At 57.2% G+C, this 23,759-nt stretch overlaps 1 protein-coding gene across 1 annotated transcript in view; it reads left to right on the top strand.

The window, feature by feature from the left end:
• Positions 1–23,759, top strand: part of HMCN2 (hemicentin 2) — a 151,392-nt gene that overhangs the window by 26,845 nt on the left and 100,788 nt on the right. The window contains exons 7-22 of the mRNA XM_071216527.1: positions 686–806; positions 2,054–2,317; positions 4,876–5,020; positions 5,556–5,677; positions 7,231–7,503; positions 8,631–8,772; positions 9,191–9,318; positions 10,087–10,200; positions 11,075–11,224; positions 17,397–17,585; positions 18,014–18,109; positions 18,357–18,484; positions 19,168–19,312; positions 21,214–21,326; positions 21,446–21,605; positions 22,988–23,153. Of these exons, the coding sequence (XP_071072628.1) occupies positions 686–806; positions 2,054–2,317; positions 4,876–5,020; positions 5,556–5,677; positions 7,231–7,503; positions 8,631–8,772; positions 9,191–9,318; positions 10,087–10,200; positions 11,075–11,224; positions 17,397–17,585; positions 18,014–18,109; positions 18,357–18,484; positions 19,168–19,312; positions 21,214–21,326; positions 21,446–21,605; positions 22,988–23,153 (2,456 nt within the window). The remainder of the gene's footprint in view (positions 1–685; positions 807–2,053; positions 2,318–4,875; positions 5,021–5,555; positions 5,678–7,230; positions 7,504–8,630; positions 8,773–9,190; positions 9,319–10,086; positions 10,201–11,074; positions 11,225–17,396; positions 17,586–18,013; positions 18,110–18,356; positions 18,485–19,167; positions 19,313–21,213; positions 21,327–21,445; positions 21,606–22,987; positions 23,154–23,759) is intronic.

Below are 23,759 nucleotides of genomic sequence, written 5' to 3'. Positions count from 1 at the left end.
CAGAACCATGTCCTGTGAAGGTTGTGCAAAAGAAGCAAGGATGACCCTGGAGGGATGACTCAGGTCCAGGGCTGTCAGGGGAAGCAAGGCCTGCTCTAATCTGCACAGATCTGGAAACTAAAGACTTGAGGGGGGGTGGGGCGTGGCTCAGCTCTTTTGTAAGCAAGAATTCTCTGACAGAGCATCCTGGGATGGGGTTGGCTGCTGCCTTGGGAGGATGTGTGAGCTCCTGCTGATTGGAAAAATGTTTATTGAGCACTTGCTGGGTGCCTATGCTAGGTGCTGTGGGTGAGGTGGCAGCATTGACCACCTGCTTTGCAAACCCTGGGCTTCTCTGAGCCAAGAGTATTAATGCTGATGGAGAAGGCAAAACAGGTTAGATACGCAGGTAGACAGTTGCGCCTGCAGAAATTGGGAGAGCTGAAAAGGCAGAGCAGCTTCAAGAGTCTTGGTCAGGTCAGTGTGGTAAGCTGGGGCTCCTTCCTCTTCATTGGGGGAGTGTCATGTTGGGGCACGGTTGCTGGTAAGTTGCCTACTTGTCCGCAAAGGCTGGAGAATTCCCACTGCTGGCCCAGGGCCTGGCAGCCTTCGCCGGTCCAGAGTTTGGTCAGGTTGGCTGCCTCCTCTCCGGGAGCTGGGTGCTGGGGTTGGTGCTCCAGTGAAGTGAGGCCCGGGCCTGTGCTAGATTTACAGCAGCGGCCGCCACTCAGTGAGAATTACGGGCATCAGCAACATTGACTTCCACGCTGGCTTCTCCACTCAGCCCTCTGTGGATCTCAACCACACCATCGAGTGGCCCTTGCAAGGTACTGTGGTGCTGAGTCACCTTCTGAAGAGATGGGCCCTGGCTTTGGGAAGCGGAGGGAGTTCTGGGGGGCAGGCTTGGCTGGCTGACTCTGTGTAACTCTGGAACACACCCTGCAGAGGCTTAAGTCTAGCCATGCTCCCATATCACAGGGAGGTAAACTGAGGTCCCAGCCCAGTATCATCTCCATCAGCCCCAGCCAAGGTAACATGGTGATAACTTACCTTGATGACATTCTCCCTATCACCAAAGACTTCCAGGACCCACCTTTATGCTTTCCCCTTGTTATCGAGTTCATATCTTTCCCTTTGTTTTCCTCAAAACTTGTCTGGTGAATGTTTAGATGCCCCAGAGGTTGATGAGGTTGGGGGTGGCCTGGGAGGGATGTTGAGTTTGGAAGCACAAGGTGAGAGTTTCCCAAATGATCCTCAGACCCACTTGGATCTGAGGGTGCCTGCAAGCCCCAGCACTCTCCCTCCTGAAAGAACCTGGGCACCCAGGGCACTGGATACCCCAGCCACAGGGAAAACTACTGCATACCATGAGCTGATTGGCCACGTGGGAATGGGCGCCCAGGGTTGACACACTCATTTTTTTTCCCCAAAGAAACTGGGCATCTAGATTTTCATGTACACTTTCCAGATTATTCAGTGTTTCTTAATACATTTTAAGGTCTCTTGTGGACCAAACCGACCACATCCATAGGCCCCGGTTTATGATCTTTGAGAGAGAAAAAATTAATAACTGTCCAAAAAGTGAAAGGCTTGACAAAAAATTTCAAAATCAACTAAGGAAATTATGAAATCTGAGTGCAGTCCTGTCCCGAGATGATGTGAAAAGTACCACATTCCCATTAAGATAGAAAAGGAAAGTCAAAGAAAGTCCAAGCAGGTGGCAAGATTGGTCACCAGAGTTACTGGCAGTGGTGGTGGTGGAGAGAAATGCCCCTTCCCGGTTCTACGCCGTGAGGGGTGGAGTCTGCAGGAACGGGGAGGGGCAGGCATCGCGTTATTGGGGAAACGAGACCTGGACTGACAACGATGTTTCAGGACCATGGACAGGGGCAAGATCCCTCTCCTCATCTTACCCCCAGCATTAGTTGACACGGGTAGGTAGAGAAGGTGGGGGAGTGGGTGAAGGAGGGCCAGGAAGCCTGGGTCCCTGAGATGTGGTTCCAGGCCCCCTGCTAGGGGAGGATCAAGAGCAGAGGATCATGCAGCACCTGCTTACCCGCCTTTCCCTCTGCAGGGGTGCCCATCTCCCTGGTGATCAACTCCACAGGCCTGCAGGCACCTGGCCGCCTGGACTCAGTGGAGCTGTCACACAGCTCAGGGCGGCCCCTCCTGACTCTGCCCACTGAACCCCTATCCAGTGGCTCCAGTCATCAGCTGTGGGGCGGGCCGCCTTTCTGGGCCCCCCAGGACCGCTTCTACCTCAAGGTGAAGGGCAAGGACCATGAAGGGAACCCCCTTCTCCGAGTCTCTGGAGTTGCCTACAGCAGGGTGGCCCCAGGTGAGTGGTCTCTTGTCTCTCGGCTGCTCTGGCTCACTCTAAGTTCTGTTTCTTCCTGGAAGCCTTCCCTGATTAGAGTAGATTGGGAAATGTTTGTTCCTTAAACTTCTGTTGGGCAGCTCTTCCCTGCAAGTTATTATGGTAAATACTGGAGATGTTTCATATGTGACCTTCTGCTCAAAAATTTAGTACAACGTTATCCATTCACCCACCTACCTACCCACCCACCCATCTGTCCATCCATCCATCCATCCATCCATCCATCCATCCATCCATCCAACATTCATTTTGAGAATCTATCATGTGTCAGTTACAGTATTAGGCATTTGGACACAGCATGGCAGGGCAGACATGGGTAGTTGCTCTTCCATAATCATACTCATTATAATAATCATAGTAATATTAATTTTATCCACCATTTTGAGCATCTCCCATGGGCCAGCTCTGGGCCAAGCACTTGCCATGCATTGCATGCTTACAAAATTCTGAGATGTGACCCCATTTTATAGATGAGGAAACTAAGGCCACCCACTTACAGGGCCACTTTATGAGGGTTCCCCATAAAGAGTGCATGGGGTGCTCAGAGACTGGAGGTTGCAGAAGAAAGCACTCTATACATGCTGGCTGCTCTTACTGTCACATCGCTGTAGTCACAGATTGTTCTGTCATCCCGTCTTTGGTCATACTGTGTTTGTTCCCACATGCGTGGCTTTTTTCTGGCTTTCTGTATGTTCCTGTGGTTTCATGATCTAGGCTGGGAGCTCCCAGGGGGTAGGGTTGAGTCTTTGGTCTGCCTCTGGTCTGAGTTCACTGGCCGTCCTTACTGAGCTCCATTGCCTTCCTCCTGCCCACTCCTCCCTGTCCCTGCAGGTGGCCTGGCAGGAGCTTACAGAGGTCGATGTCATTGACATTCTGGCATCTTCTTGGCTGTGGATCTCAGTGAGGGGCAGTGTCCTCCATCCACCTCAAACAGGAATGCAGGGAAGGGAAGATACCCTCCTTCTCCTCTGCAGCTCCTGAGGCTGGCCAAGATGCCCTTGGTGGCAGGGGCGGGGCTTGTTGATCTGGGTGGGGCCGGGCAGGGCTGGGCTGTGTGCGGAGGCTGGGATTCCCCTCTTTACAGCTTCCACTCTCCTGCTGTGGCCGCTGGGCCTCCTCTCCCTTGGCCTGCACAGCTTGGAGGAGGGCTTTCCAGGAAGGAATTTCAGCAGGGGGAGTAACAGCCTCTGTTTGCTCTCTATGTTCTTTCAGATGGATCCAAGAGCTTGGAAATCAGTTCTGGCTTTTGGTCTCCATCTCTGCTCTAGATTAGAGATGAGAGAGGGAGAGAGGGAGAGAGAGGTTTGGGGTTTTGCTTCTCTACTTCTCCAGGTCTGGGAGGGCTGGGGGTGGGTGAGCTGGGAGTTTGGCTGAGAGCAGGAGGCTCTGTGTTTGGAGATATGGGAATGGTGAAGGCTGGCCCTGGGTCCTCAGTGCCTAGGCATCTTTTGGCTTATGGGAGGGGGAGCCTGAGCTGGCCTCACAGAGGCTGCCAGCATGTGGGTGAGTGATGGCTGCTTTGCACACAGCTGAGGACGTGACTGGATGGTCCGACATCCCTCTCCCCCGGGATGTGGCGGGAAGCCTGCAGCATGATGTCACCCACCGCCCTCCCACCCCCAGGTCTGCGCTCTGAGATCTGGCAGTGTCTCCCCCTTGGAGCAGCTCTACAGGCAGGAGCGCTCCTCTCCATTCTGATGGGGGCGGGGGAGAGGGCAGCAGCAGAGGGTGAGCGCGGGCCTGGGGGCTCAGCAAGAACTGACCCTTCAGCGCCATTTCTCACACTCTCCCGTTGAAGTAACTCCAATAGCCAAGGAAAGAGATTGTGTCACCCAAGGCCAGGGTCTGGAGGGGGCAGTGGCGTCTGATGAGGGTCCCCAGGGGCTGATCATGAGCTGTGAGATTTCACTGAAGTCTCTTGTTTTATCTCAAAAATGCATGTGAATTCACAGCCATGCTCCATCTATGTTTATTTTATTTTTTAAATGTTCCCTCCAACATCGTTGAGAAAAAAGTGACCCTCCAGGCTGATGAGCGCTTGTGTAGCTGCACCCACACCCTGGGGTGCCTGATCCCAGTTTGGGTAGCATTTCATCAGATTTCAGAACTGGTCTAACTCCTCTCGCCAGTACAACTGAGAAGATGGTGGCACAGAGTTGAGAAGGGGCTTGTCCATCCTGGCCGGTGCTGTGTTCAGTAGACTTTTCAGAAACCATTAAAGTAACCTTATCTTGAACTGATGGAGCTTTCGGGGTTACGTGCTTTATGCTAAAAGCTTTCCATGCACTCTTTCTCACCGACCCCTCCCAACGACACAGTGAGGTCAGTACCGTGATTACCCTCATTTTACAGAGGTGGAAACAGACGCTTAGAGAAGTAAGGTGACCCTCAGGACAGCGGGGCAGGGCTTGAATCTTCTGGCTCCAGACCCGCGCTGTGGATCTCTGGGTCGCTAGGTGTGGGGCGGGCAGGGTGTGGGGGAAGGAGGAGGAATCCTGAGTCCCACTGCTTGCCTGCAGGCGCCCCCCTGGTCAGCATGCCCCCCAGGATTCACGGCTACCGGCACCAGCCCCTGCTGGTCTCCTGCTCGGTACACAGCACCCTCCCCTTCCGGCTGCAGCTGCGGCGTGACGGAGCCAAGCTGGGCGAGCAGAGGCACTTCCAGTGAGTGGCAGGCGGCCAACCCTTTTGTCCCCGCCACGGGGCTCCCAGGAGCCTCATGCCCCGGCGAGGTCTGAGGGGAGTGGGCGGCAGGAGGGGGACGTGGTCTCAGTGATAGCATCGCCTGGGCACAGCCTGGCTGGGGGTGGGTGAGAGTGGCCGCCCGAGACTCATGCCACTGCTGGGCCATCACCCCCTGAACGAGCCGTGGGCCTCCCTCAGCCTCTGGAAAACTCACCCCTTGCAGGGCTGGGCTGCCGAGAGCTCCGTGGGGGTCAGGGCAGGAAGCACCCCTAGAGAGCCTCTTCCTTATGGATGGGAGCCCACGGCGCAGAGGAAGGGGCTTGCTCAAGACACACAGCATATCATGGAATTTGCACGTTCCTGGCTGCCTGCCTCTTTTCCAAGCCTCACAAAGGGGGCAAGGCCCCCCTTCTGGGCAAGATTCAGGGGCCCGAGGCCCCAGAGGGTCAGATGAGGCTGGGGACCCCTGGCTGGGGTCAGTGTGATGGTGTGTCCCCTGCTGTTCTGTTCCCAGGGCGTCAGGAAACAGCAGCTGGGAGATCCCCCGGGCCTCCGCGGCAGAGGAAGGCACGTACGAGTGCGTGGCGGTCAGCAGGGCAGGGGCCGGACGCGCCGAGGCCCAGGTTGTCATCACAGGTTTGTCCCTTCGTGCCCCGCTCCCCAGATTCTCCCCTCTAGGATTTCCTCCTGGGGTGTCTCCAAACGCGGGGGAGCTGCCCACGCTGCCGCCTGCCTGCTGCCCCCGTTTGGGGCCGTCTCAGCTGGGAACGGGCTGAGGGTCTCAGCTGGAAGGAGGCTGAGAGGCTGGCTGGGGGCATGCCTTCAGCCCCCTGCTGACGTGCTGGCTTGGCGGACCCCCAGGCCCTTTCACAGACCACCACCCACCTCCCAGTCCTGGTGTCCTGCCCAGGACGGCCCCGTCCAGCTCAGGAAAGGTTGGAAATTCTGCCAAATGTCTGGAAATGAAGTTGACTTTAATTTTTTTTTTTAAATTACGAACCTAAGCTATCCTAGAGAGAAGAAAAGGAACCTAACAAACATGGAAAGATTAGCCATTCTGCATTCTTCAATCCAAAAAAAGAACTGCACACACACATTCTTTGCAGGAAGGTTGAAAAATATAAACAAACAGAAAAAAGATCAAACGACCTGTAATACCTTCACTCCAGACATAACCTTGAGAGCAGTTCGATTTACTTCCTCCCAGATCTTTTTCTATGTGTGCATTTTAACAAAGGTTGGGAGAGTATTATGGGACCTGATTTACAACCTGTATTTTTACCACCCCAAAATATAGCGGATCAACAAACATGCTTCATGGCATCAGCTAACGGAACTTCCCCTTTTATTATGAGTACAGAAGAGTAGAAAGAATTGCATAAGAAAATTTGTGTGCCACTACTTAGCTTTAACACCTGTTACTATTTTGCCATATTTGCTTTTCCTCTTTTTTTCACTGAAATATTTTAAAATAAATCATAGGCATCCTGACATTTCAGTATGTATCTCAGAAAAATCAAGTAGATTTTTCTGTATAATGATTCTATTGTCATAGCTAACAAAATTAACAGTAATTAGCAGTACTGTTTAATTTTGCCCATAGTCACATTTCCCCACTCGCGCTCAGAATGCCATTTCTGGGTGGTTTCTACAATGACATCTGGAGTGACCGCAGAGTTTGAGTGGCCTTCTTGAGCCCCCCGTGTTTGGACATGACACGGCAGCCTGTGTGGGCCCAGCTCTTCCCTGCCAGCTCTCTGTCCGTGTCAGAGGGTCTCGGAGACGTCACGTCCGTTGGCTTTTTTCCTTTTCTTAGCTCTTCCCTCACTGGGGGAGAGTGGCCTTATTTCTGAATTTTGACCATGATAGCCCTGCTATTTGCACAGGGAATAGTTTTGCACGCACACGCTCCCCCCACCGTGCGTTATTTCCAAGGCTTCGTTCTCCAGGGAGGGATTTATTGCTCGAGGTGTGAAGAGTGGCGTGGCCTTGGTAGATACTGTGGGGGCTCTGGTGGGGAAGGCGCGCTCATGCCGTCGCCCGGCCCGGGGATGGCGAGCAGCGCCGGGTCAGCGCGTCCCCGAGGCGAGGATGTGGCCCGGCGGCGGCCCGGGGCGGGGCTGGGGCAGGGCTCCCGGGGCTGGGCGCTGCCGGGGCTGCCTCGCTCACCCTGTGCTCGTGTCCCGCAGACCCCCCGCCGCAGCTGGGCCCCACCCCCAACGTGACCGTGTCCCCGGGGGAGACGGCCGTCCTCACCTGCCGGGTGCTGGGCGAGGCCCCCTACAACCTGACGTGGATCCGGGACTGGCGAGCCCTGCCGGCCTCGGGGGGCCGAGCCTCCCAGCTGGCCGATCAGTCCCTGGAGGTCCGCGGCGTCATCCCCAGTGACGGGGGGCGGTACCAGTGCGTGGCCAGCAACGCCAATGGGGCCACGAGGGCTTCTGTCTGGCTCCTGGTGCGAGGTGAGGCTCTTCCTACCAATGCTGTCCCCCCAGGTCAACCCGCGACCTCATGTTCCTCTCAAGAGCCCATGGCCCATCCCTCCGCCCTAGACATCATCCCCGGCAGGCAGTGCCAACCCTTTCCATGGTTTTTGCATCTTTAGGGAAAGAGGAGTCTGTAGCCTCCTGTGACTACCTATGCCAGAGTCTAATGGCCCTCGATGTTGGATGGTTCATCTAATATCTAACCTAAGTTTCTACTGCTGTAGGCTAGGCTCATTTCATCTTGTCCTGTCCTTTTCCCATGCTATTGAGTACCTCCATTGTCCATGCTCCCTCTCCTGTAGGGCAGGGATCAGGATACTGGAAGTTTGTAAAAGCACAGAGATCAGATGTTCATGGCAGGGGTTGGGGAGGAGAGACCAGATGCAGGTTTAGAAGGCGGTGGAAGCAGCACCGGGCTGGGTATTTTGAGAGCTGAGTTGTCACCTCAGGTCTCTTCAGGATTTAGACAGACCCTTCTCCCTGGGGTACTTTTTCCAACTTGAGGGTGTTGGAACAAGCTTTTTCTGTGCCAGCTACTCTTGAGTGGCAGTCGCTGCCTGGAGTGTGTTGAGAAGGATTCTGAGGCCAGATCCAGGCTCTGCAGGAAGGAGGCCTGTTGGCTCTGTCTGCCGTGGGTGTGGGAAGGGCATGCGTGTGTTTCTGGATGAGCTGGCCCGTGGGGTCTGCTTGAGCCAGACGCGTCTGTTGTACTGTGCGCTCTCAGAGGGCCAGGTAGAACCTACACTTAGGGCCAATTCTAAGGCAGGAGGGGGCCCACCTCAAGATTTCTGGAGGACCAGAGCCATCTCCAGCCTTGGAATGCTTAAGTCTTTCCAAGGCACTCGGTCCAGAGCAGAAGGCCAGGATGTCCCCGGGCCAGGGGGCATTGAGAAACCTGGGCTCTGTGTGGCCTGGGGAAGTGCTCTGGGTGGCTGCCTAGTCTACCCCAGGCCAGGGATTTAGGCCTTTTAGGGCCTTTGTTTCCTCTGCCTTGCCCATCTGTGGCTGCTGGGAGGGGCGGGGGCCCGGGCCTGGGTGCCTGGAAGAGCGTGGCTGCTCTGACCCTCTCTTCCCTCTTGCACCTGTCCACGTTTGGGCCCCAGAGGCCCCACAGGTCAGCATCCACACCAGGTCTCAGCGCTTCTCGCAGGGCATGGAGGTGAGGATCAGCTGCTCGGCCTCTGGATACCCCAAACCCCACCTCTCCTGGAGCCGGGAGGGCCACGCCCTGCAAGAGGATAGCAGGTGAGGGGCCTGGGGCTCTGGGACTGGGAGCAGGTGGACATGGATGCCCACGTCACCTTCCTGGGCCTCAGCCTTCTTACCTGTAAGTGGAGTAGCACTCGCCTGCCGTCCTCCTGGGACTACTTAAGACTCAGGGGCGAGAGCACTGGAAACATAAAAATGCAACCGTGTGGGCCCAGTGCTTAGGCGCCGAGGCTCCGGATCCGACAGACCTGGGCTGAATCCTGCCTCCCCAGGGTTGGGGTGTGAGTCTGGGCAGGTCGTCTCCCTTGGTAGAGCCTCATGAATGTACACAGGCATTGTGCAGTGTAGCATGGCGGTCGCTAGTGATGTGAATTAATCTGTTGTTGATGACCCTGTGGCCTGAGCTCGCTGACCCTCTGCTGTTGACCTTGTTCTTTTTATGGCATGATTCCAGAATCCTTGTGGATGCCCAGGGAACCCTGGTCATTCAGGGCGTAGCCCCAGAGGATGCTGGGAATTACAGCTGCCAGGCCGCTAATGAGGTTGGCACAGATGAGGAGACTGTCACCCTCTACTATGCAGGTATGTGGGCCATGGATGTGTGTGGGGCGGGGACCGCCCTCCCACCAATGTTTATTGAGCATCTACTGTGCGCAGGCACTGGGGATATAGCCGTGAACACATGGCCCTTGTCCAGGTGGAGCTTATCTTCCACTGCGGGAGACAGAAAACCAACATGCACCTAGATAAATGAATAAGAAACCTTCTGACAGTGCAGGTGCTCTGGATGAGACAGTGATGCCATGGAGTGATGTGCGGGTAGGGGCAGAGGGAAAGGGCCGTTGCCCATGCTACCCAGCAAAGCCTCTCTGAGGCCACCCTTGCCAGAGCATTCCAGGAAGAGGGAGTGGGCAGGGCAAAAGCCCTGAGGTGGGAATGAGCCTGGTGCACTCTAGGGGCTGCCGGGAGGCTGGGGTGGGGTGGAGTAAGGGTAGGGAGAGTGGGGAGAGGAGGAGGCGAGGTGGGGGACGAGATGGGGAGAGGTGGGCAGCTCATGGAGGGCGTTTATGAACTGGTGGGTTTGGGGCTTTTATTCCAGGTTAAATGAGGAGCAGTGGGGGGTGGGGGAGGTTTGGTCAGGGAGTGGCTGATGTTAATTTGAGGTCCTGGGTGGGAGGCTTTTACGAAACCAGCGGTGGCTAGATCTTCCAGGTGTGATTGTCCCTGAGGGGGGGGGGGCACGCAGCGTTTTGGAGCTCCGCCACTGTCCCCTCAGGTCTCTGTCCCAACCCCTATGCCCCCCACGCCCCCGAGCTGTGACCCCAAATTCCCCGACTCCTCCCTGCACAGACCCGCCGTCGATCTCTGTCATCAGTGCTGTGGTCTTGGCCGCTGTCGGGGAGGAGGCCGTGCTGGCGTGCGAGGCATCTGGGGTGCCCCCACCCCGAATCATCTGGTATCGAGGTAGGCTGGGTGCAGAGAAGGCTCTGGGGCCCCGGAGCATCAGCACTCCGGAAAGGAGACATTGAACGGGGAGTCTGGAAAGAGCGGCCGGTCCCAGCAGCCCCCCAGCCTCACCCGCAGCCGGGTCTCGACGCGGCTGACGTGGGGCTGCTCAGTAGTTAGCAAGATTCAGAGCCAGACGCAGGTCTGAATTACAGCTCCCCTGGTGACCTTGGACAAGTGACTTGGCACCTTGAGCCTCAGTTTCCTTATCTGGAAAGTAGAGGTTGGTTTGTGTGGGGATTAAACACATTCCTAGGTGTACGTTCCTTCGAGCAGTGGTCTGTGCTCCGTGTTCTCAGTGATGGTGATGATAATCTGAAAAATGAGAGTGAGAGTACTGTGTACGGGTTATGTTAACGACCCTGTGTCATGGTGCCCGGCCCTGAGCTGGCGTTTGAGTGACAGGAGCTGCTCTTCAACACAGGGGGACCTGGCCTCTGGGGCTCCTGCCCCCGTCTTCCCAGCAGCAGGATCCCAGCTTCCTTATCAAGTATCAGGGGTGCAGGCATGGTGGGGTGCAGTCACCTCGGGCCTCCCTAGGCCTCTCCCAGAGCTGACCCAACTGCAGTCTGAACGCAGAGCAGAATGGGAAACAAGGAGGGAGGCCCTAGCACGGAGTGGCTCAGGAAGGACCCGAACCCGCAGCAGGGCTGGACCCAAGGGTCCTGACTTTGGTGATGAAGGGCCCGTCTACACCCAGCTCCCCTCCGAGGCCTCAGCCTTGTGGCGTCACGGGAGCCCAGGGTCCACAGGCTCAAGCACCCAGATAACCCGGCCTACCGCAGCGGCCCCGGGCACCGGCCCAATGCCTTCTCGTCTTTGCTTGCTCTAGGGGCTCTCGAAATGATTCTGGCCCCTGAGGCCTCCAGCTCTGGGACCCTGAGGATCCCGGCAGCTCAGGAGAGGGACGCCGGCATCTACACCTGCCGAGCCGTCAATGAGTTGGGCGACGCTTCTGCGGAAATCCGGCTGGAGGTTGGACGTGAGTGTGCACTGTGCTCCTACCTTCTTCCACCCTCGCACCTCTCCCCAGACCTTTGCTCTGCCTCTGAGCAGAGAGGAGAGAATTACTCAACCTAGACTACCCACATGGAATTTGTTTTACATGAATCCAGAGCCTGAGATATAAGGGATGATTGGAAAGGAGACAGTGTATGCGTTATCTCTTGCTGTGTAACAAATTGCCCCCACATTCTCTGGGTCCAAACAACAAACATTTGTTATCTCCCAGTTTCTGAGGGCCTGGAATCTGAAAAGTGGCTTAGCTGGGTGGTTCTGGCCCAGGGTCTCTTATGAGATTGCAACCAATATAGTGGCGGGGGTGCAGATGCCTCAGGCTTGCCTGGGGCTGGAGGAGCCGCTCCAGTCTCACTAACTTGGCTGTTGGCAGGAGAGTTCAGTTCTTTGCCATGTGGACTCTTCCATAGGCTGCTCATGACATAGTTTCCTCCGAGCAAGAGAGAGAGTCCAAGATGAAAGCTGTGGTCTTTTTATAACCAGTTGCATCTCAGAAGTGACATGCCATTATTTCTGCCATATTCTGCCAAAGGTCACAGAGACCAACCCTGGCAAGTGTGGGAGGGGGCTCCACAGGGTAGAATAGCAGGAGGTGGTGGTTGTGGGGGGCAACTTGGGGGCTGCCTACACAGTGACAGTTTGGTTCAAGCTGACTCCGTCACTGATCATCTGTGTGCTTTGGTCAAGTCATTGAGCCTCACTTTCCTCACCTGTAAAATGGGGCTGCTCATACTGCCTCCATCACTGGGTTGCTCTGAGGGTAAAAGGAGGTAGGGCATATGCTCAGGACAGGGCCTGGCCCTTGCGAGTACTTAACAAATGAGTTATCCCCTTTTTACAGATGGGGAATCTGTAAAAAGACTGCACAGATGTGGCTGGCTCAGGGCCGTGGTTTCCATGGTGTCTAAGCTCTAGGCCTGGATCCCGGGCACTGGGAATTGCTGGGAAGCCCTGGGCCCAGCCCCTCGTCGTGGTGCGCCAGAACGGATGCGGCTTTCAGGGTCTGCTGCACCCGAGTGAGACAGGTGCTGGGAGTTCCGGGCAAGTGCAGAGAATCGAGAATGAGCTCAGGCTGAGTGGGCTGGGCTGGGGCTGGCTGGGGTGACCGCGGGCTGTCCGAGGAGTGCAGGCCGGGGCTTCTTTCCTCAGTAGGCTGTTCAGAGGCTCCGGCGCCTGGGCGAGATGGTGCCATCTCAGGTTGGGATCCTTCCAGGCCTAGAGCGCCCTCAGCCCCCCTTCATTTGCTCCTTCCTTCGTTCCCTCCTGCATCACATGGTCACAGGTGCCCAAGTGCCAGGCCCTGTGTTGCAGATACAAGAGCAGGCAAACACAGCTTCTGCCTGCGTGTTGCTCTTGGAGTAGAACAGGGAGAAGAGTGAAGAGGAGATGAGAATACTCAGTGTACCGAGGATGTGGAGGTCGGAGCCTTGGGGGTCTGTGGGAACCCAGGGAAGGGGCTAACTCAACACTGGGGGCTGGGAAGGCTTTTGGAAGGAGGTGATGTCTAAGCTGGGGACAGAAGGAATCCGTCAGGTGAAGAGCTGGGGAGCAGTGTTCCAGGCGGAGGGAACAGCCTGTGCAAATCTCCTGATAGCAAGAGAAACGAGGAAGGGAGGGGGGCTGAGAGGGTGAAGGGAGATGAGGCCAAGGCAGGCCAAAATGGGTCTCTCTGGGCCTCGGGAGCTGTGCATACTCTTTTGAACTTGGGATTACGGCAGTGGTGAGAGGCCTTCAGGAGGAGACGACGTGCTGAGAAGCACACTGTGTGGCCGGGCTCTCTGGAGGGCTGGGTGACTCTAGAAAGTCGTGGGTATAATCCCGTAATAGCCAACACTTCTGTGGTATGTGCCGTGAGCCAGGACTAGCACTACACACCTTCCGTGCACTGACTCATGTCACGCTCACAACACCCCTTTGAAGTGGGTGCTGGCCTTATCCCCTTTATCAATGGGGGTTTGCCCAAGGTCATGCAACTGGAAAGCAACAGAGCCGGGACCTGAACCCTAGAGTTTATGCCTTGAACCGCCACACTCTGCAGCTTCCAGGGACAGGCTTGGACCCCTCCTGCTGCTGACCGGCCGGGTGAGCTTGGGCTTGTGCTCGTCAGCTGTAAACGTCGTAGGGACGTTGTGTGAGTTAGAGGTAAGAAGGCCTGGCATACCAATGCCTCTGGTCAGTGCCGCTGCCGCTGTTCTTAGCCAGGAGGTCTGAATGAGCAGAGAGGTACGGGGGCTCCGGGGAGGGCTTTGCTTGTCATCCTTACGAGCAGCCACCCCCTGCTCCATGTCTGATTTCTTTTCAGCCAAGCTTTATTTCTTTGGGGCTGGCATGCCTGCCTGGTCCTGCTCCCTTGCCTGTCAGCCATTGGCCTTGAAGTCGTTTCCCCACATCAGAGAGAGGAGGCAGCGAGCACCCCAGAGGCAGGGCTTCTGGGGCACGGGACCCCTGGCAGCCTCTCACCCCTAGTTCAGGGAAGGGGTAGAGAATTGTCCAGCGAGCTGGCCTGGCAGTGGTGATGGGAAATCAAATTTCCTGCCCATCTGGGTGGCAGCTGTGGTCCAGCCTCCCTGGCCAGGCTGGCAGAGCTTTCCAGGGCAGGGAACCGGTGGGCACGGTGCCCACTTCCGGCTGTATGGCTGGGAGCTGGCCTCCTGGCATGGGAAGGAGGACCTATGTTTGTGGACCAGGCTGCAAAGCACTAGTTCCTGATCTTCTGGGTCTTGAGTTTGTCAGACGAGGGTCCTGGGTGAGAATCTAGGTCTTATGGCTTATTCGGCCAAGTTATTTACATCTACCTTTCTGAGCCTCGCTTACCTCATCTGCAAAATGGGAATGCTAACAGCAGAGCCTACCCTATAGGGTCCTCAGGCTTGCCCGGGCACCCTCCCCCCACCCTACCTCCGGTGCTGTCGGCTGGACTGGGCTGGCAAGGGCTCGGCGCCATGGAGAGATTCCCCACAACTGGTGACCAGGGCTCCGTCCCAGGCACCCCAAGTTCAGTGCCCTTTCTATTATTTTAAAAAACTGCCCTGAGCTATATTATCTTGCCTTGGCTCCCTTTCTCTCTAGATAGATTGTCACCCACCCCTCTTTCTGTCTTCTCATTTCAGTCCCTGCTTCTAATTCCCAGCCTGGACAAGTTGCTGGGTGGATGAGCAGGGGAGGAGGGCATGTGCTTTTGTGGGTGCTGAGGGCCCTCCGGCCAGCCTGGAGGGTCGGGAGAGTGGCAACGCTGGGCTCTGCGAAGGCTGTGAGAAGTCTGGGGCCAACTTCTCCATCAGAAGCTGCGGGCATGGGGCCGAGGGCCTACCGTACTTCTAGGGGCCCAGGAAAATGTTCTAATTTCAATTTCTTTTAAAATCAGAATAAAAAATGATTATAATATGTGAAGCAGGTGTAGCTCAGTGGTTGAGCACCTGCTTTGCACATACGAGGTCCTGGGTTCAATCCCCGGTACCTCCTAAAAAAAGGAATATAATAATAATGAATAGATCAAATGAATCCAGCCTGGGTCGTATTTTCATCTTTGTACCAATGCTGCCATGAAATATAATTTCTAATCTTTCTTTTTAGAAGAGGGGGCCTGCATTCACCCTGCGCCCCTGGCCCGGGTGGCTGCAGCTTAGGGCCCGGGTGGCTGCAGCTTAGGGCCCAGGTGGCTGCAGCTTAGGGCCCAGGTGCAGGACCTTTAAATGGGGGCAGGATTCTATGAGCCCTTGGGGGGGTGACGGTGGAGGGAGAGCGGTGTCCCTCTAAACTCAGGGTGGGGCTGAGGCCGAGCCTCTCCCTGCAGGCCGCCTCGTCCATCTGCAAGGCCTGGAGGCAGGGGTGGCTGGGCCTTGTAGATGGGGCGCTGGGAAGGCCAGCCCTGCCCTCACCTGGGCCACAGTCTCCCGACTACACAGCAAGAGGACTAGGCCAGAGGACCCTCCAGCCCTGGCATGTGAAGCTTCTGGGGTCCTGCCTTATTTGGGGGACTCCAGGTGAGGAGGGGAGGCGGGTACGGCTGCACAGAGAAGCCTCACATTGGTTTCTGGCCAGGCCCGGGGTGGGGCAGCTGCATCTGGGATTTGGGCTGCTTTGGGACTCACCCCTGCAAGAGGAAGGAAGAGGGGTGTGTGGCTCTGGCTGGGGGCAGTTTGTCCCCTGCGCCTGGGCAGAGGCAGGGGGGACAGTGGATGAGAGCCTGGGATTTCGCGTGGACCATCCTGGGGCTCAGTTTCCAGCAGGTTCCTTAATCTCTGTGATCCTCGGTTTCCTCATGGGGATTAGGATAATAGCTACTTTGGAGTTTGTGGAAACGGTTCATGAAATCACGTTGCTAAAAGCGCTTGTCGCAATGCCTGTCCCTTAGCAGGTAATCCACACGGTATCCTTCATACTTCCTGTTTGTTGCGGATGATGAATTAGTGCCCTTTCCAAGGTGGGGAGTTCAGAGAGAGCCTTGGGAGGGGAATGGGGAGGAGAGTGGACTTTGGGGGGCCGAGGAAGGGAGCGAAGAGAGCCCATCTGAGCGAGACGGAGCAGGTCAGCAGCTTCGTGGAGGAGGGTAGGTTTGAGCTGGGAAGGCAGGCTTCCTGGGTACCCGGCCAGGGGGCTGGGCCCAGGGTGGCGAGAGGGGTGGCAGGACCCAGACACCCCGTGGCCAGGGCTCTGCAGGACTAGTGACCCTGCCTGGGGTGAGCCTGGAGCTCGGGCTTGCTGGATCCCGAGCTGCGGCAGCTGCCAGGCCCCAGTGAGAAACGAAGAGGCGTGCGGGTGGTGTCTGAGGCCGGGTCCAAGTCTCTTTTCCTCTCTGCAGTCATTTTCCAAGTCATGTTTCTATCGCCCTGGAACTTCCCTAATCCCCGAGGCCGGGAGGGGATTTTGATGTCATGGTTTGGATGAATGGGGGAGATTTCTGAAGAGGGACGGAAAGAAGCAAGAGGTGGGGGCCGTTCCATGCTGCTGGCCTCAGTGGGGGAAAAGTAGGGCAGGGGCCCTCCCTGGGGTGGGTCTCAGCCCAGGGAGCCGTGGACAGCGCTGGGCGGCCGCAGGCTGGGGCCTGGGCTCATCTGGGCTTGGACCTGCTCTCGGTCTGCTGAAGGACACAGAGGACTGGGTTTCTGTTTTGGAAAACAACTTGCTTCCTTTTCCCCACCCTCTGATTATAAAAGTAGCACAAAGCTTAGAGAAAAGTCTGGAAGAAGCACCGCAAACAATCATCTGTGATTACCTTTGGGGAAGGGTGCGGGACTCACGGTACGTGTGCAAGAATTGGAAATTTCCACCTCTTGTGGATTGTTGGAATTGCTGATAACTCAGGTGGCCAGGGTAGTTTAGGCCTGTTACCTGGATGCAATTACTACTACAGCCCCCTTTTTGGTGTCAGCTGCCCCACTTTGGATCATAAGTTTTATGCCAAGCATGTTTTAATTTTGGGATAGTTTGACGTGCTCATTACAAAGAAGTTCAGTGACCATGGAAAGGTGTGGAGAAGAGAGCAAAGATGACCTGCAGCCCCTCACAAGGCTGGCCCTGAGGCTCGAAGGGCAGGGGCCATGGGAGTGGGTGCCCAAGCCCAGTCAGGTCTCCCTGGCCTGCTCTCCATCCACGGAGGACGACCCAGCCCGGACCTGGGGGTTCAACATACCAGATGTGTCCAGGAGATGTCTGAAAGGAAGTCCCTGTGCCTGGGAGACGGGAGGAGGCGGGGGGTGCGAGGGGCAGTGGGGCTCACCCAGCCCCCGCGTGGGCCTCGCCCTGCCGGCCACGGTCATGGTCAAACTCAGCAGCACACGCATCCCCTTGGAGGAGGGCTCCTCGGGAGGCGTCGCAGCCGGGAGCAGGCCTGCTGTTCCCTGCCCAGCTAGGGGGCAGAGCGAGGCCCCGCGACTCCACGCTGGTGGGCCTTCCTCCTGCCAGGGCCAGCCCCTCTGTGCTGGTCCCCAAGAGCTCTCCAGCAGGCGACCCGGCCGAGCTGAGGTTGGACCTGGAGCCCTGGGCAGGTGCCAGCCCCCAGGCCCAGGACAGCGAGTGGAATTGGGGAGCCTCCCAGGGATGGAAGGGGAGGAGAGGGGCGGAAGGCGGCGGGAGCAGGCCCCTGGCGGCCAGGTGGTCCAGCCCCCGGGCCTGTCTGACCGGTCACCTCCCTGCAGACGCACCCTGGCTGACGGAGCCGCCTCGGGATGCCGCTGTGGACCTGGGGAGGAGCGCTCTCCTGGCGTGCCGGGCCGCGGGCCGCCCGCCGCCGGTGGTCACCTGGCGCCGGGGAGATGGCCGGCTGCTGGGGCCTGGGCGAGGCAGCAGGACTGGACAGCTGGATTCGGGGGTGCTGTTCTTTGAAAGTAAGAGCTTAGGGCTAGGGGTAAGAGGTGGGAACTGCTTCTGATGGAAGGTCATGCATCAGCGGGTGAGCCTGGGCAGGGCCTTCTGCATCCTGCTACCACCGCTCCCCTCACCGTGTGCCAGGGCCTGAAGCAGGGCGCTTTATTTGCATCGTTTTCTTGGCCCCCACCCTGCAAGTCAGGGTACTGATAAATTACCCCCATTCTCCAGATGAGCAGGTGGAGGCCTTCTCACCCTTCCCAGGCCCGACTGAGTCCCCTGATCCTTCTCTCTGCAGGGCGAGGCTGGCTGGCCTGGCCTCTGCCCCGGGGCACGGGGCTCCCCCAGGGCTCCTCCTGTGCCCAGGGCTCTCCCTGAAGCCTGGGATGGGGTGGATGGGGGACCTGGATGGGGAGCCAGAGGTGGTGGCCTCTTTCCTGCCCCTCAGGCGCGGCACCTGAAGACCAGGCCCTGTATGTCTGTGAAGCTCGCAACATCTTTGGGAAGGTGCAGGCAGAGGCCCAGCTCGTCGTCACTGGACACGGTTTGCTGGTGGATCTGGAGAAGAGGCGGGTAGAGGGAGGCAGGGACCTTTTGGGGGAGCAGCCAGGCATGGGCTTCCCTGAGGAGCACCCCTGGGCCACCCCATTCTTTGGGACAGTTGGGTCCATGGCCAGTTCTGTGGGCTCCCCAGTCCTGACGCTCCTGCCGGTCCCCCTGCGCCGTGGAGCCTGTCCCCTGGGTGAGTGCGTTCAGGGAGCCCAGTGTGGCCGACAAGTCTCCTCCCACAGTCTCCCCGCAGATCGCCAGCGGTGCCCCCATGGCCCGGGTCTTGGAGGGGCAGCCCGTGTCCCTGCCTTGTATCATCCTGGCTGGGAGGCCCCTCCCGGAGAGGCGCTGGCTGAAGGATGGCCGGCCCGTGAGTGTGGGCTCCTCTGGGGGTGGCGGGCAGTGTATCTGCGGCCAGGTGGCCTCAGCCTCTGCTTTGCTGCTCCTCTTTTTCAGAGTGTCCTCTTCCTTCCACTCTCACTTTCCTGCCTCTTTCAAGAACCTTCTCTGATAATGCACGGATAGCACCCGTTGCCCTCTACCATCCTGCCAATGGATGGCTTGGTCGTGGCTGTTGGTGCCTTGGAGCTCATTAGTGACCGCTCCTCTGCTCCTCTCTGCGCTGCTCCGTTCTCTCCCTGCAGACGGGTTGTCCCCTCTGTTCTGTGGCCACAGAGTGGACAGGAAAGCCCTGCTCTGCATGCCTTGGGGCTCCTACTGACTAAAGGCTCTGGCCCCAACTCCACACTCCCATTAGAGACTCCAGTAGGCTCAGCTTGGGTCAGTTGGTCAGCGTCAGAGGTGTGCAGGTCACCTAGCCTTGCGGGGTCTGTGGGGGGTGGACGAGTCTCAGAGAAGACGTGAGCTGGGCAGGAAGGGCCCCTACCTGAGGGAGCCCCAGCAGACAGCACACCCCAGACCCTCAACCTTCCCTGAGCCCCTGGCCTCTTGGGCACCTGCTGGCCTGGCAGACAGTGCAGTTTCCTGAGGTTCCCTCTTAGCTGGCTCTGAGAGGGGCCGCCGTCCTAGCTGCTGCTTCCTTACCCTCACCAGCTCCCACCTGGCGGCCGGCCTTCTGTCCGAGCAGACGGCAGCCTCCACCTTGACCAGGTGCTGCAGGAGGATGCGGGCAGCTACAGCTGTGTGGTCACCAACACCGCTGGCTCTCAGCATCGGAATGTGGAGCTGTTTGTCCAGGGTGAGGCCTGGGGCCCGAGGGGGTGGGAGTGGGGTGGGAGATGGGAAAGGATGGAAAAGAAGCATGGGGGATCTTGATCTTGAAAACCTTTTTAAAAATCACACAAATAATACATTTTCACTGCAGGAAAATTAGGAATTTGGGAAGTAAAAAAAACCCCACAAACTTACATAAAACTGCTAAGAAAAACTAGTTTTTAGATTTTGATTTGTATCTGTTAATACTTTATACACACACGAGTACACCCCCACACCCTCTGTATATAATGTAAATTATTTAGATATATTCTCTAGATATATTTTTATCTCTCTCTCTCTATATATATCTATTCATAAATTTCTTATGTACATTATACGTATAAATATTTTAAGACAAAACTGGGATCACACTCTATTACTCTCTTGCAACCTGGATTTTTTGCTTGACAATTTATTGTGACTTTTCTATGTCAATAAATATTTAAAAGCATCCTTTGAAGCAGCATCCCCGTTGGGACGTGCCCTGCTCATTTAACTCACCCTGTGTCCAGTATTTCACTTGCGTGAACACCAGGGGATGACCATCCTTGAGTTACACTTCTGTCCACGTGACTAATTCTCTCCTTGGGAAAAATTCATTCATGGGGAATTAATCTCTGCATCACGGAGAGTAGATGGTTTTCGGACTTTTCGAGTATTTTGTCACTTGTCCTCCTGCCGGCAGGGTTTCCTATACTCATCCAACCAGGCATGTTCTTTTTCATGTAAGGTGAGAATTGTAAAACAAAAACTAAAATTGTATAAGTTTGGTTCTATTTTGTGATTTTACAAGTCTGTTAATACTCTGTTTGTTTGTTTCATTTGCTTTATAAGCCCCGGAGGGCTGGGCAGAGAGAACGCATCATCCCCACTCCCCCATGTGGGAAGACCCAGAGTTCAGAGAAGGGCCCGTCCTGTCTCCTCGGCCAATGCCAGCAGCCATCCGTGGCTGAGCCCGCCCCGTGCCAGCCCTCTGCTAGGCTCTCCTCGGCCAATGCCCAGCAGCCATCCGTGGCTGAGCCCGCCCCGTGCCAGCCCTCTGCCAGGCTCTCCTCGGCCAATGCCCAGCAGCCATCCGTGGCTGAGCCCGCCCCGTGCCAGCCCTCTGCTAGGCTCTCCTCGGCCAATGCCCAGCAGCCATCCGTGGCTGAGCCCGCCCCGTGCCAGCCCTCTGCCAGGCTCTGCCTCTGCTTTCGCTTAGTTTCCGTAACTACCCCGGGACAGCTTTTACTAGACCCCACGATCTGAGGTTAAGGAGCCGAACCTCAGAGGCGACGTGCCTCGCCACCCCATGCCAGGAAGCGGCAGAGCGCGATGGGCCCGGGCTGTCCCCGCCGCCTCCCTTCTCCCCGGGCGCGGCGCAGGCCTCTCCCGGTGCTGCCGCCAGCCGGCACGGCCCCTCTTGGCTCAGTTCATTTCCATTCAGCAGTTTTATAGACGTGCTGGGAGGCTGCGAAGGGCATTTCCCTCAGCCTGTCAGAGCCGTTGGCTCCTCACTTCCCCACCGACTTGTCCATGTCCAGTTTCTCCCTTCCCGCTTCCCTTAGAGGCCAGCAGTTTCCTGCCTGCAACCTGGAGGGTGCCCAGAAATGGACCTGACACCTTTTTCCAAAGCTCGCTGTGTTCCACAAACACGATTTTCTTCCATTTCCCATCTGTTCGTCTCCAAGGAAGGGGGCAGGGGATTGGGGTTAATACAGCTCTTTCGCTGATCAGGGAATATGGAGATAAAAAGATTAAATGGTTCACCCAAAGTCCCAGAGCAGATGAGCTGCAGGGCTCACGCCTGACCACGCCACACGCAGGAGGATGAACTCGGACGGCAGTGGCTCTAGGTGCTGTGACCATCTTATTCTCCTGTCGAAATCGGTTTGTTTTTAAAAGTGCCGCCCAGAATCCAGCCAACTGCCACTCGCCATGTCACCAATGAGGGTGTTCCGGCCTCTCTTCCCTGCATGGCCTCAGGGGTTCCCACCCCCACCATCACCTGGACCAAGGTAGGCAGAGCCTGCTACCAGAGGGCGACCAGGTGGGCAGGCCCTAGTGCACTATGGGAGGAGACTTACGCAAATCACCAGGGCGGGGGATGGCCCTGCTGATGCTGCTCTGCCCCCAGGAAACGGTCGCCCTGACCCCCGGGGGTCCCCACTACAACGTGAGTAAGGACGGCACTCTGCTCATCGCCCGCCCGGCCGCCCGGGATGCAGGGGCCTATGTCTGCACGGCCACCAACACGGTGGGCTTCTCCAGCCAGGAGATGCGGCTCTCCGTGAACAGTGAGTGCTGGCAGCCTGGTCCTGGGCTAGCCCAGTGGGCCTGGAGGCCGGGCGTGGGCGAGCCCACCTTACCTGTGTCTTCCTTGCTCCCGGAGGACTCTTGAGCCTCCAGGCTTTGCCTAAACTCCAGCTAACCCTGCTTCTCAGTTCTTCCTCCTGAAAGCTCGTGGACCCCAGCTCCTCTCTCTCTAAACACTGTCCCCAGCAGCCCCAACCCAGCGCTTTGTAACCACACGGGGAGGAAGTGGTCACATCAACAAGCCTTGGAAAGACCACAAGGCCCTGTCGGCCCGCCCTCTCTCCCGGCAGCTCCCTCTCTAGCCTCCCTCCCCGCTCTCTGCGCCCCAGACCTTCTATCCTCCTTTCCTTGTCTTGGACGCCTCTTCCTGCCTCAGGGCCTTGGCAGTGCAGTTCCTTCTGGTTGGAATGCCCTTCCCCGCCTTGGTTCCCTGCCTCCGCCCAGACAGCTCCTCCTTTCATCTGCTCTCAGCAGTTCCTGGTCAGGTCAAGGCACCTTGCTGCACACGCTCTGCACTTCCGCTTTGAGCCCTCATCACACCCGTGACTAAGTCACTGACTGCACTGGAGCTGCTCAGGTGTCCCCGTGGAGTGCAAGTGCCCTGAGGGCAGGGCCTGGCCCCCCTGCCTTGCTGTTTCCCAGCATCCAGCCCCAGGCTGGGCACTCAGGAAATCTGTCTGGGATGAGTGAACAAATGCACAGGCCCATCTTTCTCTCTCATATATTCTTAGAGCCAATATTTCTCTGGAGGAAATCTTTTTTTTAAAGGGGGGATGGATTTCCTCTCTGAACTATGGTTGACAGGGCAGGGGAACACATGAGAGGAGATGGGGTTTGACGTCCTCAGCTGCCTGGCACGTTTAGTTGTTGCACAGACACGTGTCAGGTGCCTTCACTGTCTGAGCGCCCGGCTAGAGATGGGGGAGAGCTGGGGAGGGTGGGCTGTGCTGGTATCCCTGCTCTCCAGGAGTTCCAGTTGAAGACGAGAGAGAGGTGGCGTGCAAGGTACGTTTGACCAGGGTTTGAGAGGGCCAGAGAGAGAGTTTGTGAATTATCTGGTGGTTGATGTCCTGGGAATAATGGGATAATCAAGGGGAAGAAGGTGGAGAAGAAAAGCATAGAATCTGCCAGAATGTCCCTGGGGAAGGACGCCAGGACGAAGAGAAGCCAGAGGACGCATAGACGTTGTGGCAGGAGAGAAGGTGCCAGGGAGGGTGGCTGTTAGCGGGGAGGCAGGCACCCGCATCTCCCTGTTATCAGAGCCTCAGCCCTCCGGCCCTTCCTGGGGAGCCCTCCCCGTCTGCCTCTGGTCCCCGACCTCCTTGCCTGTCCTGCTCACAGTCCTGTTTGCCTCCACCCACAGCCAAGCCCAGGCTTAAGGTGAACGGGTCACATGGTGCAGACGGGCCGGTGAGAGTCTCCGCCAAGGCCGGGGACGAGGTGACCCTGGACTGTGAGGCCCAGGGCTCCCCACCCCCGCTGGTCACCTGGACGAAGGACTCCCGCCCGATGCCGCCCTTCGCCGAAAGGTAACCGACCACGTGGCCTCGGGTTGGGTCAGAGGCAGAGCTTGGGCTTTCGAGTAAAGGGGTGTGAAACGAGCCCTGTGGATGCTCCTGTGGGGAGGCTCATTCACTTCTGCACACAGGTTTGGGGTCACCGCAGGGGCCCATGGCCTCCCTGAAGCCTCCGTGGACCTCATGAGGGTGCAGGGCTCCCAGGGTGAGGCCCCTCTCTAAAATAATGTACCCTGAGCACTTACAATGCCCTGGCCACTGGACACACAGCCCCTGTTACCTCAACTGAATGGAGGAAACTGAGGCCCAGAGAGTTGGGGTGAGCTGCTCACGGTCACCCAACTAAAAATGATCAGTGGCAGGGTGGGGACGGCATCCTGACCACTACACATGTCACCTCCGCACCTGTTGCCCCCACCCAGGTGTCCAGCTGCCAGGCTTTGACTCAGAGCTTCTCCCCCTTCTGGGGTCTTTGCACGCCCCACCTGGGAGTAGGCAGTGAGGGAAAGCTGGGCTGGCTTTGGGCATCCTCCAAAACCGAGCCCGACCCACCAGGCCTCGGCAGCTCCGGGCACTCTCGGCCCTAGGGAGCGTGGCGGTGACGTCAGCCCCGGCCAG

Source organism: Dasypus novemcinctus, chromosome 8, assembly GCF_030445035.2.
Source record: "Dasypus novemcinctus isolate mDasNov1 chromosome 8, mDasNov1.1.hap2, whole genome shotgun sequence".
Classification (NCBI taxonomy): Eukaryota; Metazoa; Chordata; class Mammalia; order Cingulata; family Dasypodidae; genus Dasypus; species Dasypus novemcinctus.
The sequence above is the reverse complement of the archived record's forward strand: the minus strand, read 5'-3'. Positions and strand labels throughout refer to the sequence as shown.